At 38.6% G+C, this 13,115-nt stretch overlaps 1 protein-coding gene across 2 annotated transcripts in view; it reads right to left on the bottom strand.

The window, feature by feature from the left end:
* LOC131166827 (ribosomal lysine N-methyltransferase set10) overlaps positions 1–12,857 on the bottom strand; it is a 94,371-nt gene extending 81,514 nt beyond the window's left edge. The window contains exons 1-2 of one of the 2 annotated variants that reach the window (XM_058125415.1): positions 12,698–12,857; positions 12,503–12,593 (exon numbers count right to left, since the gene is read on the bottom strand). In XM_058125415.1, coding sequence (XP_057981398.1) covers positions 12,503–12,593; positions 12,698–12,748 — 142 coding nt within the window. In that variant the 5' untranslated portion in view covers positions 12,749–12,857. The remainder of the gene's footprint in view (positions 1–12,502; positions 12,594–12,697) is intronic. The other variant, XM_058125416.1, reaches the window with a different exon arrangement.
* Between the last annotated feature and the right edge of the window lie 258 nt (positions 12,858–13,115).

Raw genomic sequence — 13,115 nt, 5'->3', positions numbered from 1 at the left:
GGGTGATAGATTTTACAAAACCAACAGCATGGCCACCCACAGACACTGCTGATCTGCCCCGCACTGAAACCCCATCCCCAGAGCTCCTTCCACACACCCTTACGCGCCAGTCAAAGCAGGCAGGGCCAACCCCACAAGCCAGCACATGAAGCTTATTTTGGAAATGTTTCTGGCCCGAATTCATGTGGTAGTGCTCGAATCCCTCTATGAACATATTATTGAAGTTTTTCGTGATGTTTTTCTCCAAAGATCTCACGTTTTTTAGTTGCTCATGTGCGGCACTGGGGAAATGGTTGCTTGATGGTTCCCGAAGCTGTTTGTCATGTTTATTGAGCTCATTGCGGCTGAAACAGTGGTATTTGCTGTGTTTGTGATTCTTTCGTCATGTGCTTGTGGTTTCCATTGGTTGTCAAAGGTTGCTAGTGTTGGCATAGAAAAGCATGTTGTTCGCTTTGTATTTCTGACTCGCTGCTGTATTGAGGTGGTATGTGCATTGGGATGGAGTCCCCAAATCCCAAAAGTGTGTTTCTGTCAATAGTCATCACTCATTCAAGTGAGCAATGTACTATAACTGTCTCAGAGGAGTATTCAAGGTTCCTGCAGTATCAGGCATCCCAACAAGCATCTCATCAAATTGCATCTTTTGCTCAGAAGATAATCCTACCATCTGTATGTCATGTGGTATCCCTCCCACTGGCCACTAGTCCCTAGGTTATTGACTTTACTGCTACTGACCATATGGCAAGCACTGCTAACTTCTTTTCTGCTCTCCAATATTCTAAAAATCTACCTCAAGTTACCTTATTGATGTGTCCACTACTGTACTTAAGGGGATAAGTACAGTAAATCCTACTCTCTCCATCTCTCTTTCTTCTATTTTGTACATTTCTAAATTCCCCCCTTCAATCTCATGTTCATTAGAAAAATTACAATCACTCAATTGTTTTGTAACCTGCTTTCCTAATTCTATTGCTATTCAAGATTTGAAGAAGAGGAAGACAATTGACACAGGGCATGAGTTGATGGACTTTACTACTTTTGAGTCGTTCTCTCCTCCTATTGCCTATACACCCGAGTTCCTACTCTGAGTTTTGCGCACAATCATGAATGTGAATCTTGTCAATTAAGAAAGGATCACCGTGGTCCCTTTGCTTCACAAGTTAATAAACCAGCAGTTAGCCCTTTCATGTTAGTCCATTCAATGTTTGGGGTCCTAGTTGTGTCACATCAAAGTTGGGGCTTTAGTATTTTGTTACATTTGTTACAATGACTTGGTTGTATTTAATGAAGGACCGTTCTAAGTTTAATATCTTTTGTGCCTTTTGTTTTCAAAAAAAGACTCAATTTGATACACTAGTCTAGATACTACATAGTGATAATTCTAAGGACTACTTCAATACTCAACTCACTACCTACATCACTATTGAGATTTTGATTAAATGAATGACCTAACTTGAAGATACGTCTCTGCCACTATTTATAATACAAATCAATTACATTCTAATGACAATAATACTCTTACTAACTCTCACTAATTAACACATTAACACACTTAATAATATAATAATAATAATAATACTAAAAGACATAAATAACCTCTAACACTCCCCCTCAAGCTAGAGCATAAATGTCATATGCTCCTAGCTTGCTACGAATAAAATTAACACAAGCAACCCTCAAAGCTTTGGTAAACAAATCAGCAAGCTGCATATCAAACTTCACATAAGCAGTAGTAATCAACTTCAATGTGTTTCGTCAGCTCAAGAAAGTTTGGGTTGGAGGCAATATGAAAAGCAGCTTGATTATCACACATAAACTTCATAGGCTGAGAATGTGAAAAATCCAATTCTTCCAACACATTCTTCAACCAGACAAGTTCACAAGTAGTGTGAGCCATAGCTCTATATTTTGATTCAACCATGGTTTGTTTCTTACTCTTCCAAGAAACCAAATTACCACTAACCAAGATATAGTACCCAGTAGTGGATCTCCGATCAGAAGGCGACTCAACCCAATCTACATCTGTATATCCATGAATATAAGTGTGACTCTGATCACAATATAAAAGACCTCTCCCAAGTGCACCTTTGAGATATCTCAAGATGCAAATTGCTACGTCCCAATGACCTATCCTCGAAGAATCTATAAATTGACTCACAACACTTGTTGCAAAAGATATAAAGATATATCCGGCCGAGTGACTATGAGATAATTCAACTTTTAGCAAGTCTCCAGTATTGTCCAAGATTAGGTAGCAAATCACCCATATCCGGCACTAACTACTTGTTAGGATCCATGGGTGTATCAACTGATTTGGATCCCAATAATCCAGTTTCATCTAACAGATCAAGAACATACTTCCTGTGACAAAACAGTTCCTATGCAAAATCTAGACACTTCTATACCAAGAAGTATTTCAACAATTCCAAATCTTTGGTTTGAAACTTAGTCTGTAGAAAAAATTTGAGACTCTGAATAACTTTATCATCATCACCTATAATAACAATATCATCCACATAAACAACCAGAAGAATTATGTGCGACAATTAAACACAGAATGATCCACATCACATCGTCAAAGACCAAACTCAAGTACTACAGCACTGAAATCACCAAACCATGCTTTGGGAGACTGTTTTAAACCATATAAAGCCTTCTTGAGCCGACACACTAAGCCTAACTCCCCCTGAGCAACAAACCCAGGTGGTTGCTCCATATAAACCTCCTCCACAAGGTCACCATGCAAGAAGACATTTTTTACATCTACTTGAGGCAAATGCTAGTGACAAGTAGTAGCCAAGGATATAAACAAACGTACTAATGTAAGTTTGGCAATAGAAGAAAAAGTATCCAAACAATCCATAGCATACACCTAAGTGTATCCCTTAGCGACAAAACAGGCCTTTAGACAAGCCACAAAACCATCAGGGTTGACTTTCACAATGCTAACCCAGCGACGACCAACCACAGACTTGTCGAGGAAGAGATACCAAGTCCCAAGTACCATTGTCCCGTAAAGAATTCATCTCTTTAACCATAGCATTCCTCCACCCAGAGTGGACTATGGCTTCTAAAACAAATTTAGTAAGGGTAGTAGATGATAGAGCAATAACAAAACAATAATAGGAGGGTGATAAGAAGTCATAACAAACATAGTTGGAAATGGGATGTTGGGTACATATGCATTTTCCTTTCCAAACAGCAATGGGAGGATCAATATCATGGGAAATATGATTATCAGACGAGGAAACCAAAGGCGTGGTAGTAGAAGCTAGAGGGGACTCTCTTCCTTGGAGCCTCTGTCAAGAATACACCAACAAATTTGGACAATCAAGACAATGAGAAGGACTTGAACTACATGGAGACTCAGATGATTGGTTGGCCAAGGACATAAAAGTAGAATTTGGAAGATCAGGCAGAGGAAAAGGCTCATTGAGCTCAAAAGCACTCAAGGACTGGGTGTAGTAAGGTGTAGACTCAAAGAAGGTAACATCTACAAAATCAAAGAAGCGATACAGCACAAGACTATAACAACAATATCCCTTTTAAGTATATAAGTAGCCCAGGAAGGCATTTTATAGCACGAGGATCCAACTATCCACCCCAAGAGTTTGTTGATGAACAAAGGACAAACACATGAATATACGGAGAGGTGAGAGAATAAAGGTGAATTAGGAAAGAGAATGGAGTAGGCAATTTTACCACTAGGAATAAAGGATGGCATCCTGTTGATCAGATAGCAAGCAGTAAGTACAGCATCACTCCAAAACACTTTAGGTACATGCATTTGATAAAGTAAAGTGTGAGTGATTTCGAAGATATGTCTATTTTTCCTCTCTACAACCCCATTTTGTTAAGTAGTGTGGTCACGAGATAATTAATGGACAATATAAGCCATATAAGTAGTGAATTGTGAACTGACATATAGTTTAGCAGTATCACTTTGAAGTATTTTAACAACCAAACCAAATTGAGTCTTTATTTCAAAACAAAAGGCACAAAATATATGAAATAACTCAGAATGATATTTTATTAAATATAGCCAAGTCATTCTTGTATAATCATCCACAAAGGTTACAAAGTACTGGAAACCCAACTTGGACACAACTCTACTAGGACGCCAAACATCATAATGGACTAACATGAAAGGGCTTGCAGCCTGTTTATTGCCTCGAGAAGCAAAAAGGACATGATGGTGTTTTACCATTACAAGACTCATAATCAAGACTAGACACAAAACTCAAATTAGGAACAAGATGTTTCAACTCTTCCAATGAAGGATGACCAAGACGACAATAAATTTGGAGAGGCGTGGCAGCAGCAGTGCAGGCAGTAGAAGGAGATAGTGGCTCAAAGCGAGAAAGTCCACCAGCTTAACGCCCTCTGCCAATCATATTCCTCATCTTGAAATCTTGAATAATCACAGAATTAGGGAAGAATGTTATAAACAATTCATGGATTTAGTAATAAACAATTCATGGATTTAGTAATCTTGCTAATGGACATAAGATTGTAAGGAAACTTGGGAATATACAAAACCAAAGGAAGAAAAATGGAAGAAGTGGGATTTACAATCCCAATTCCCTTGACTGCAGCAGTGGATCCATCAGCAAGAGTAACACAAGATAAATTTGCAGGATATTGAAAAGTGAAGAAGAAATTAGGTATACATGTGATATGATCAGTGGCAGCGGAATCTATGACCCAAGGATTAGGATGAGAAGTACTGGATGATAGGCATACTATGGGATTACTTGTTTGGGCAAGAGATGCAATGGAAAGAAAAGCTTGTTGTGATGCATGATACTGCTAGAACTTGGAATACTCTTCCTCTAACATGGATACAGTACGTTGCCCCTGACTTGGCCCCAAAGGTGTGGATTCGGTGGTGGCTGCATAAGCTGCCCCCAAAGGTGTGAAGTTGGTGGTGGCTGCATTGGCAACACATGAAGGTCTACCATGGAGATCCCAACACTGCTCAATAGTATGATTACTTCGTCCACAATGAGTGTACTTACAAGGAGTGCCTCTACCTCATCCATCTTTACCACCACGACCACTCGAACCACCTCGATAACTTCTATGGTTATTTGGTAGAGAACTAGAATCACCTTGAGTAGCAAAGGTTGCCCTCTTAGAGCCAAATGCAAGAGCAGGAGAATGTGTGCTAGAGGAAGCACGAAGGATACGAGAATAAACATCGGCAAATGATGGCAACTCTACACTACTAATTATTTGGGACTGAACTACCTCATGCTCGGGTCTCAAGCTCACTAGAACCCAAAAAACTGTAATTTGCTCCCTCTACTTCTGCATCTCACAAACATTGGCAGCTATAGGTTGCATGATGTTAAGCTCCTTATGAATACGCTTCATCTCTCCAAAATAATCTACAATGCTCCTATCTCCTTGTTGTAACTAAAAGTGCTCCTGGGACAAATAATACATACGTGTAATGTTACTAGAGTATAGAAGCTTGGCATAATCCCAAATCTCCTTGCATATATCTATATGCATACACATCCATGCAATTTGTGGTTCCATCAAATCCATAGGAGGGAAACAATTGAGGCATCTTCTTGAATCCACACTTCTTTTTTCTTCTCATCTGAAGGATCAAATTGGAGCAAGTGGTCAAATTTTCCTAAAGCTACTAAATAAACGTAAATAGCTTTAGACCGTTGAACATAATTCTTTCCATCCAACTTTTGAGTCGTTGTCTATGGTAGGGATACAACAACAACAAAACCAAGCCTTAAGTCCCACTAGGTGGGGTCACTATATGAATCCTTTTCCGCCAATTTATGCGATCATGGACCATTTCTTTTGACGAATTTAGGGCTATTAAATCCTAAATAACTATTTCATTCCAAGTTATTTTGGGTTTACCCCTACCCCTTCTACTACCCCCCACAGTAACTAACTCGCTCTTCCTCACTGGCGCACTATATGGTCTATGTTTCAAGTGCCCAAACAATCTGAGTTGTCCCTCCCTTATCTTAACTTCAATAAGAGCTACACCAAACTTATCGCGAATATGTTCATTCCTGAATTTATCTTTCAGTGTAATACCACTCATCCATCTAAGCATTCTCACCTCGGCAACTTTTACATTTTGGATATTCTATTTTTTCGTCACCCGGCATTCTGATCCATATAGCATCGTTGGTCGTATAGTCGTCCTATAAAACTTCCCTTTTAATTTAACCTACTTTAACTATATGCATCACATCATCTTCAATTTCTCCTTCAGCTTGCATAATAGATCCAAGGTATCGAAATCTACGAGTATTATTTATTTCTTCATCATCAAGTTTAACTTTGTCACCAATATTCCTTCGACCATTACTGAAATTACATTTCATATATTTTGTCTTAGTTCTACTTATCCTAAAGCCTCTAGATTCCAAAACTTCTCCGCAGAATTCTAACTTAGCCTCTACTCCGCCCCTAGTTTCATTAATCAATACAATATTATCTACAAACAACATACATCATGGCACCTCATTTTGAATTTTCTTAATCAATTGGTCCATCACTAAAAGCAAAAAATAAGGGCTCAAAGTAGATCCTTGATGTACACCTATGGTGATTGGAAATTCTCTAGTTTCTCCATTTATAGTCCGCCCCTAGTTTCATTAATCAATATACCTACTACATACACCTATTTTTCTAAATCCACCATAGAACTTCTCTAGGTACCCTATCATATGCTTTCTCTAAGTCAATAAATACTATATACAAGTCCTTTTTCTTTTCCCTTAACTTTTCACTAATCTTCTTAAAACATAGTTTCTATGGTAGATCTCTCAAGCATAAAATCAAATTGATTATCTATGGCAACAATGAAGGAAACATATATTTGGGATTCATAGACTCCATCGCAACACTCACAAACTTGCAGCCACACCAATGTCAAACCAAAAAAAAAAAGGAACAATCAAAACTAATCAGGACTGTTGGCCCGATTTAGCGTCTAGAGGGGGGGTGAATAGACGTTATTCGAGGATGTGCAAACTTTCTACAAACACAAAAATCTCACCAAGAGCAAGTGCATAAAATCACAGTGTAAATATGCAAGAGATCACAATAATAATAATATAAAAGAGATATGAGAGAAGAAAAGCTTAACACAAAGATATTTACATGGTTCGGCACCCCGCCTACGTCCACGCCTTGAGACCAACTCAAGGATTCCCAAAATCCACTATGATCCTCCTTCAGGCGGAGAAGCCAATACACGGTTGCTCACAAAGAGCTTCAACAAGGTGCTCACTTAGAGACACCCTTACAATGGCTCACAAAGAGCTTTTCTTTTCAAGAAGTAGATGAGAAATAAATATGAATCTGAATGCTCCCTTTGAGCTGAGTATTACAACAGAAACCTTACTCAATGTCCTCTTATCAATAGAGTAGAAACAAAACTAAGATCAGCAAGAAGAGGGCAAGTGAGTGTATGAGCAAACCCTAGAAATGTAAGCACCAATAAATGATCTTGATACAATATTAACTTTCTTGGTGAGGAATAAATGCAATTACTTCTATTTAAACACCAAATGGGCAAAGGGAATGCTAGAGAGCCGTTGGGCATTTATTAATGTAAGACAAGGGTCAAACTAGCCATTCTGCATCATTTAATGAACGCTGCTGCCCGACGTTTGTCGACGAAATCTGAAATTAGTCGACGAGCTCTTCAGTCAATTCGTCGATGAAGCCCTGTGTTCGTCAACGAGTTGTTGGTTCTGAATTCAAATACCTCTCGGTATCTTTTTGTCGTCAAGAACCCTGTGTTCGTAGACGAGTTCTTCATAACATTCGTCAACGACGCCCTGTGTTCGTTGACGAGTTATGGTTCTGAATTCAGATGCCTCTCGGTTTCTTTTCGTCGAAGAGAACCCTGTGTTCGTCGAATAAGGTATGTGGTCCACTCGTCGACGAAGCCCTCTGTTCGTCGACAAGTTCCTTCTTCTTAAGAATTGTTCTTTTGAGTTCTAAGAAGGTCCTTGTCCGTTTGGGGGTTTCTTTACACACCTTTAAATAACTTTACTTGTTTTTGTTGTGTGTGTGTGATATGCCCATTTCTTACTCTTAGTTTTGACTTTACTTCTATATACAAGAGATTTACAAGATAGTCTCTCTCTCATTCTCACACTCATCCTTTAGATCACTTTGTATATTGTGTAGCATCCATGAATGCGTTGAGAGGCTGTGCTTTTGGTCATGGCACAAGTTGCTTTGACTAATTTGAGACTTGTTGGTTCTGGTGCTGTTCTGTATAGCTGAACATGACTTAGAGAGAAAAGTTAGTAGCCTTAAGCACTGCTAATGGGTTGTTGTCATCAAAACACAGTAGGAATGAAAGACCCTTAATTACTTGGACTAACAAGGACAATCACAAACTATGTGAAGCACCGATACAAACACGGACGAGGTGAATAATTTACCAATTGAGATAGCACAGCTATAGCCTCACAGTCTTAAATTACAAGTAGTGCCACAGCCTCACAATATTAACTTACGAACAGTGCCACAGCCTCACAATCTCAACTTACGAACATTGCCATTACTCCAAGAAACTCATAAAGAAGCCTTTACAAACATCAAAGAAAAACTAACAAATTACCACGAGTGCATGGTCGAAAAAGGTTTGATCTTTGGGCAAAAAAACATGCCCAACAACTTGATAATATTGTCTAAAGAAGGAATCAAAACATGGCAAAGAAAGAAAAAAAAATTGTCCGCCGAAAACTCTCTTACGCGCCGGCGCATGGGGTCGGCACTTCCGACAGTTAGCCAATGCACGGTGGCTCATGGGCTGTTTCCAGAAATGAGGTTTTGTGGGATTAGACTTCGAAGGTTTTGCTTTTGGCTATATGGTTGGTTTTGTGAAATAATGAAGGGTGGAGGAGGATCTATTAAGGCAACGACGGGAACGTGTTTCCCAGCAACGATGGCTGAGTATGATAGAGTTTAGGTTGGATCATGCTCTAATACCATTTTTAGATTTTGATTAAATTAATGACCTAACTTGAAGATATGTCTCTCCCTCTATTTATAATACAAAACAAATATATTCTAATGGTAATAATACCCTTACTATCACTAATTAACACACTTAATAATAATACTTTAAAAAAAAAAAAGGTAGCCCGGTGCACAAAGCTCCCACATATGTGGGGTCCAAGGTAGGGGCAGACCACAACGAGTCTATAGTATACAGCCTTACCTTGCATTTTTTCAAGAGGCTGTTTCCACACCTCAAACCCATGACCTCCAGATCTCGTGGCGATAGGTTTACCGTTGTGCGTAAACTCCCCTTCACATTTCATAATAATACTAAAAGGCATAAATAACTCTTAACACTCACTAACTCTAGTATGATCCATCAGTCGTCTTGTGCCCACACTCCACAACAAGATGGAGTTGTGTCAAATGAGCGTCCCTAAACTTTTTTAGAATGATGTTGTGCTCACCACTTGCTCTCTCATGAATAAAATGTCATTCTTTGGTCTTAAAAGTCCCATATTAAATTATCTTCCCTAGTGTAGAGTTTGGGAGCATCGATTTCAAGCCTTCAATTTGGATTTGTGTGAATTTGGATGGTACTCAATACAATTTTGTACTACATTTTGTCCAAATCCACATAAATCCAAATTCAAGGCTTGAAATACAAGCTCCCAAACGCAGCATAAGGCTCCTTTGCTCTCCCTTCATCCTTATATATTTGCTTGTGTGTCCTTTGTCCATCAATTAAATCCAAGAACGGATAAGTTAAAAGCCCGTGCAATCAAATGTATTTTTCTAGGTTATTCCTATACTCAAAAAGGATATCCATGTTATAGCCCTACTTTACATCAATTTTTTGCCTTTGCTACTATCATCTCTTTTGGGTCTACACCATACTATTACGATTTTTTTAGTTGTGTTGACCCTGATGAATCCCTTCTTCTACCTAGCCTTCCCAATCCTAACCTATTATCTCTGCCCAATCCTCTTGCATCTTCATCCAATTTGAGTCCTTGTTGCTTGGATAGTCCCAATTTGCAAGTGTACATAGGATGACTCAAGGGAGGAGAGCCTCCTCCAACTTGCACTTCTACACCTCTAGTTCCCTCATCAAATGATCCAATTTCACAAGTGGTGGATCCTCTTGTTGTTGTTCAAAAAAATAAGCACACTTGTACCTAACATCCAATCTCTAATTTTGTTTGCTATGATTTCCTGTCACCCTCAAACGATTGTTTTGTTAGTGCTCAATCTTTTATTGATTTTCCAAATTCTATGCCTAAAACCCTATCCCATTATGAGTGAAAGAATACAATGATTAAAGAGATGCATGGATTACTAGATAATGATACTTGGGAGTTGTTACCTCTTCCTCCTAATAATTTTGTGGTTAGTTGTCATTGGATATACACCATGAAGGTCAATTCAGATGGTTTCGTGGCTCGATTGAAGGCCCGCCTTGTTGCAAGGGATATACTCAGGTGTATGGTTTGAATTATTCAAACACATGCTCCCCTATTGCTAAACTTGCCTCAGTACGTTTGTTCATCTCCTTAGCCACCACCTGTCGCCAGCCTCTACACTAATTAGATGTGAAGAATACTTTCCTACATGGTGATATTTAGAAGGAGGTATATATGGAGGAACCATTTGGGTTTGATGCTCAAGGGGAGTCAAGCTTACTATGTCAGCTCAAGAAATTGTTATATGGTTTAAAACAACCTTCAAGGCATGGTTTGGTCAGTTCAATGTTGTAGTATTGGCTTTCGACAAAGTGTAGCAAATCATTTTGTATTTTATCTTCATACTCCATCTAGCATGACCCTGCTTATTGTGTATGTGGATATTGTGATTACTAATGATAATGATAAAGGTATCATTCAAACCAAAGATTTGGGACCACTGATATCGAGACCTTGTATGGAAACCTTCTTGTCATAGAGGAAGTATGCTCATAATCTTTTAGAGGAGATTGGGATGTTGGGATACAAACCTTTTGATACACCTATGGATCCTAATAGTAAGGTACTGTCAGACACGGGTGACTTGTTGCCTAACCTAGGATGGTACTAGAGACTTGTTGGAAAGTTCAATTATCTCACAATCACTCAACTAGATATATCTTTTGCAACAAGTGTTGTGAGTCAATTTCTTTATTCTCTGAGAACAAGTCATGAGATGCAATAATTCGCATCTTGAGATATCTCAAAGGTGCACCCAAAAAACGCCTCTTATACCAGGATTAGGTTCACACTTATATTTAGGGATATACTGATGCAAATTGGACCAGGTCACCTTCCAACAAAAGATTCAGAACCGGGTATTGTATCTTTGTTGGTGGCAATTTGGTTTCTTGATAGAGTAAGAAACAAATTTGATAGCTAGGAAGCATTGATTTAGAGTATAGGGTCATAGCTCACACTGCATGGGAACTAGTTTGGCTGAAGAACATGATTGGAGAACAAGGTTTTCCACATTCTTAGTCTATGGAGTTGATGTGTCATAATCAAGTTGTCATTCATATTGCCTCCAACCCAATCTTCCCTGAGCAAACAGAATTCAATGAAATTGATTGCACCTTTGTTCAAGAGAAACTTGTGTAGAAGCTTATTACCACCACGCATGTGAAGCCTAATTTGCAACTTACTGATTTATTCACTAAAGCCTTCGAGGTGTTTGTTCTAAACTCATTTGTAACAAGCTAGGAGCATATGATATATATGCTCCAACTTGAGGGGGTGTTAATGGTTATTAATATTTTAGCATATGTGCTAGTACTATGTTAGCAAGTGTCAATAAGGGTTTTATGGTCATTGGTATGTACTTGACATATATCATAAATAGAGGGAGAGACATATCGGTGTGATTAAGTCTTCCATTTTACCCAACTATTGAAAATAGCTTCTACTTCAAAAGTGCCACAAAGGGTCCCACAACAAACTTGAATAGTTCCTAGAAATTGCATAGATGTGTGTCTCTCTATGTGTATTTATGTGACTATATACAAAGCCTTTGGAAACTTTATGTGTGTGTGTGTGTGTGTGTGTGTGTGTTTGTACCTCCATATAAACAAGGCCCCAAAAGGGGTGAGGCTCATAGCACCACCCAACCACCCGTCTGTACAAATATAAGCCCGTGCCACAAAGGCCGTCACAAATCCCCCAAAGGATTCAAACCCCCATTCTCTCAAAGCGAAAAGCGTGCATACACACACGCATTGAGAGATGAAGCAGCTCTTATTAAGGCTTATTGCTTTCTTTCTACATTTTATCGTCAACCAAACAGAAAGTAAGCTTAATGCATATGAACAGACTGTAAATTAAAGAAAGAAAATGCTAAAATAATAAAATAAAAATATTAAAAATACAAAAATTAATTTTTCTTCTTTCTTATAATTTTTTCATAACCAAACAAAAAGCACAAATATAACGAAACAAAAGATAAATTTATGAACGATGAAACGGGCGCCAACAACTCAATGGGATATTATATTTACCATCAGAAACTTCATTTGACGAAAATAATCCAAAACGTTTAGTGGAATCGCAGTACTTGATCTTGCAACCACGAAGCTCCACTCCGTTTGACTGAATTGAATCAAATTTTAAAAAATAAGAAAAATCAGCGAAGTAAAAAATATTATAATTGCCTTTTAACCACAAGGATGATTTTGACTGTGATAGAGCGCAACCTGTAACCATTGGAGGAAACGCTCGAGCTTGGGTTCTAATTGGGTCGCCATACCTCTGCTTGTGCAGCGGGGGAGTCGACTGGCTTAGGTGGGATTTATGGCATCGTGCGTTGGGCATAAAGACGTTCAACAAACGATGTTAGCCTGTGCATTTTGCCATGGTCCCACCCTTCCAGCGAGAGAGCCACTTAAACGGCCTCAAAGGGGCAATAATGTCAAATTGGTGAAATTAATGTAAATTTAGATTCACTTATGGAGATGTTGAAATGATGTTGCAGCAGATTTGGAGAGTCATCATAATGGCCTTTTTTTCAGGTAAGTGATCTATCATTCTCATACCTTGGTTACTAATGCATGAGCATAAATTTGATGAAAATATTACTATTTTAAAAGAAAAATAATGTGCCATTCTTGAAGC

The sequence above is a fragment of the Malania oleifera genome, chromosome 10 (genome assembly GCF_029873635.1).
Source record: "Malania oleifera isolate guangnan ecotype guangnan chromosome 10, ASM2987363v1, whole genome shotgun sequence".
NCBI classification, from domain to species: domain Eukaryota; kingdom Viridiplantae; phylum Streptophyta; class Magnoliopsida; order Santalales; family Ximeniaceae; genus Malania; species Malania oleifera.
This window is presented reverse-complemented; position numbering and strand designations above follow the sequence as displayed.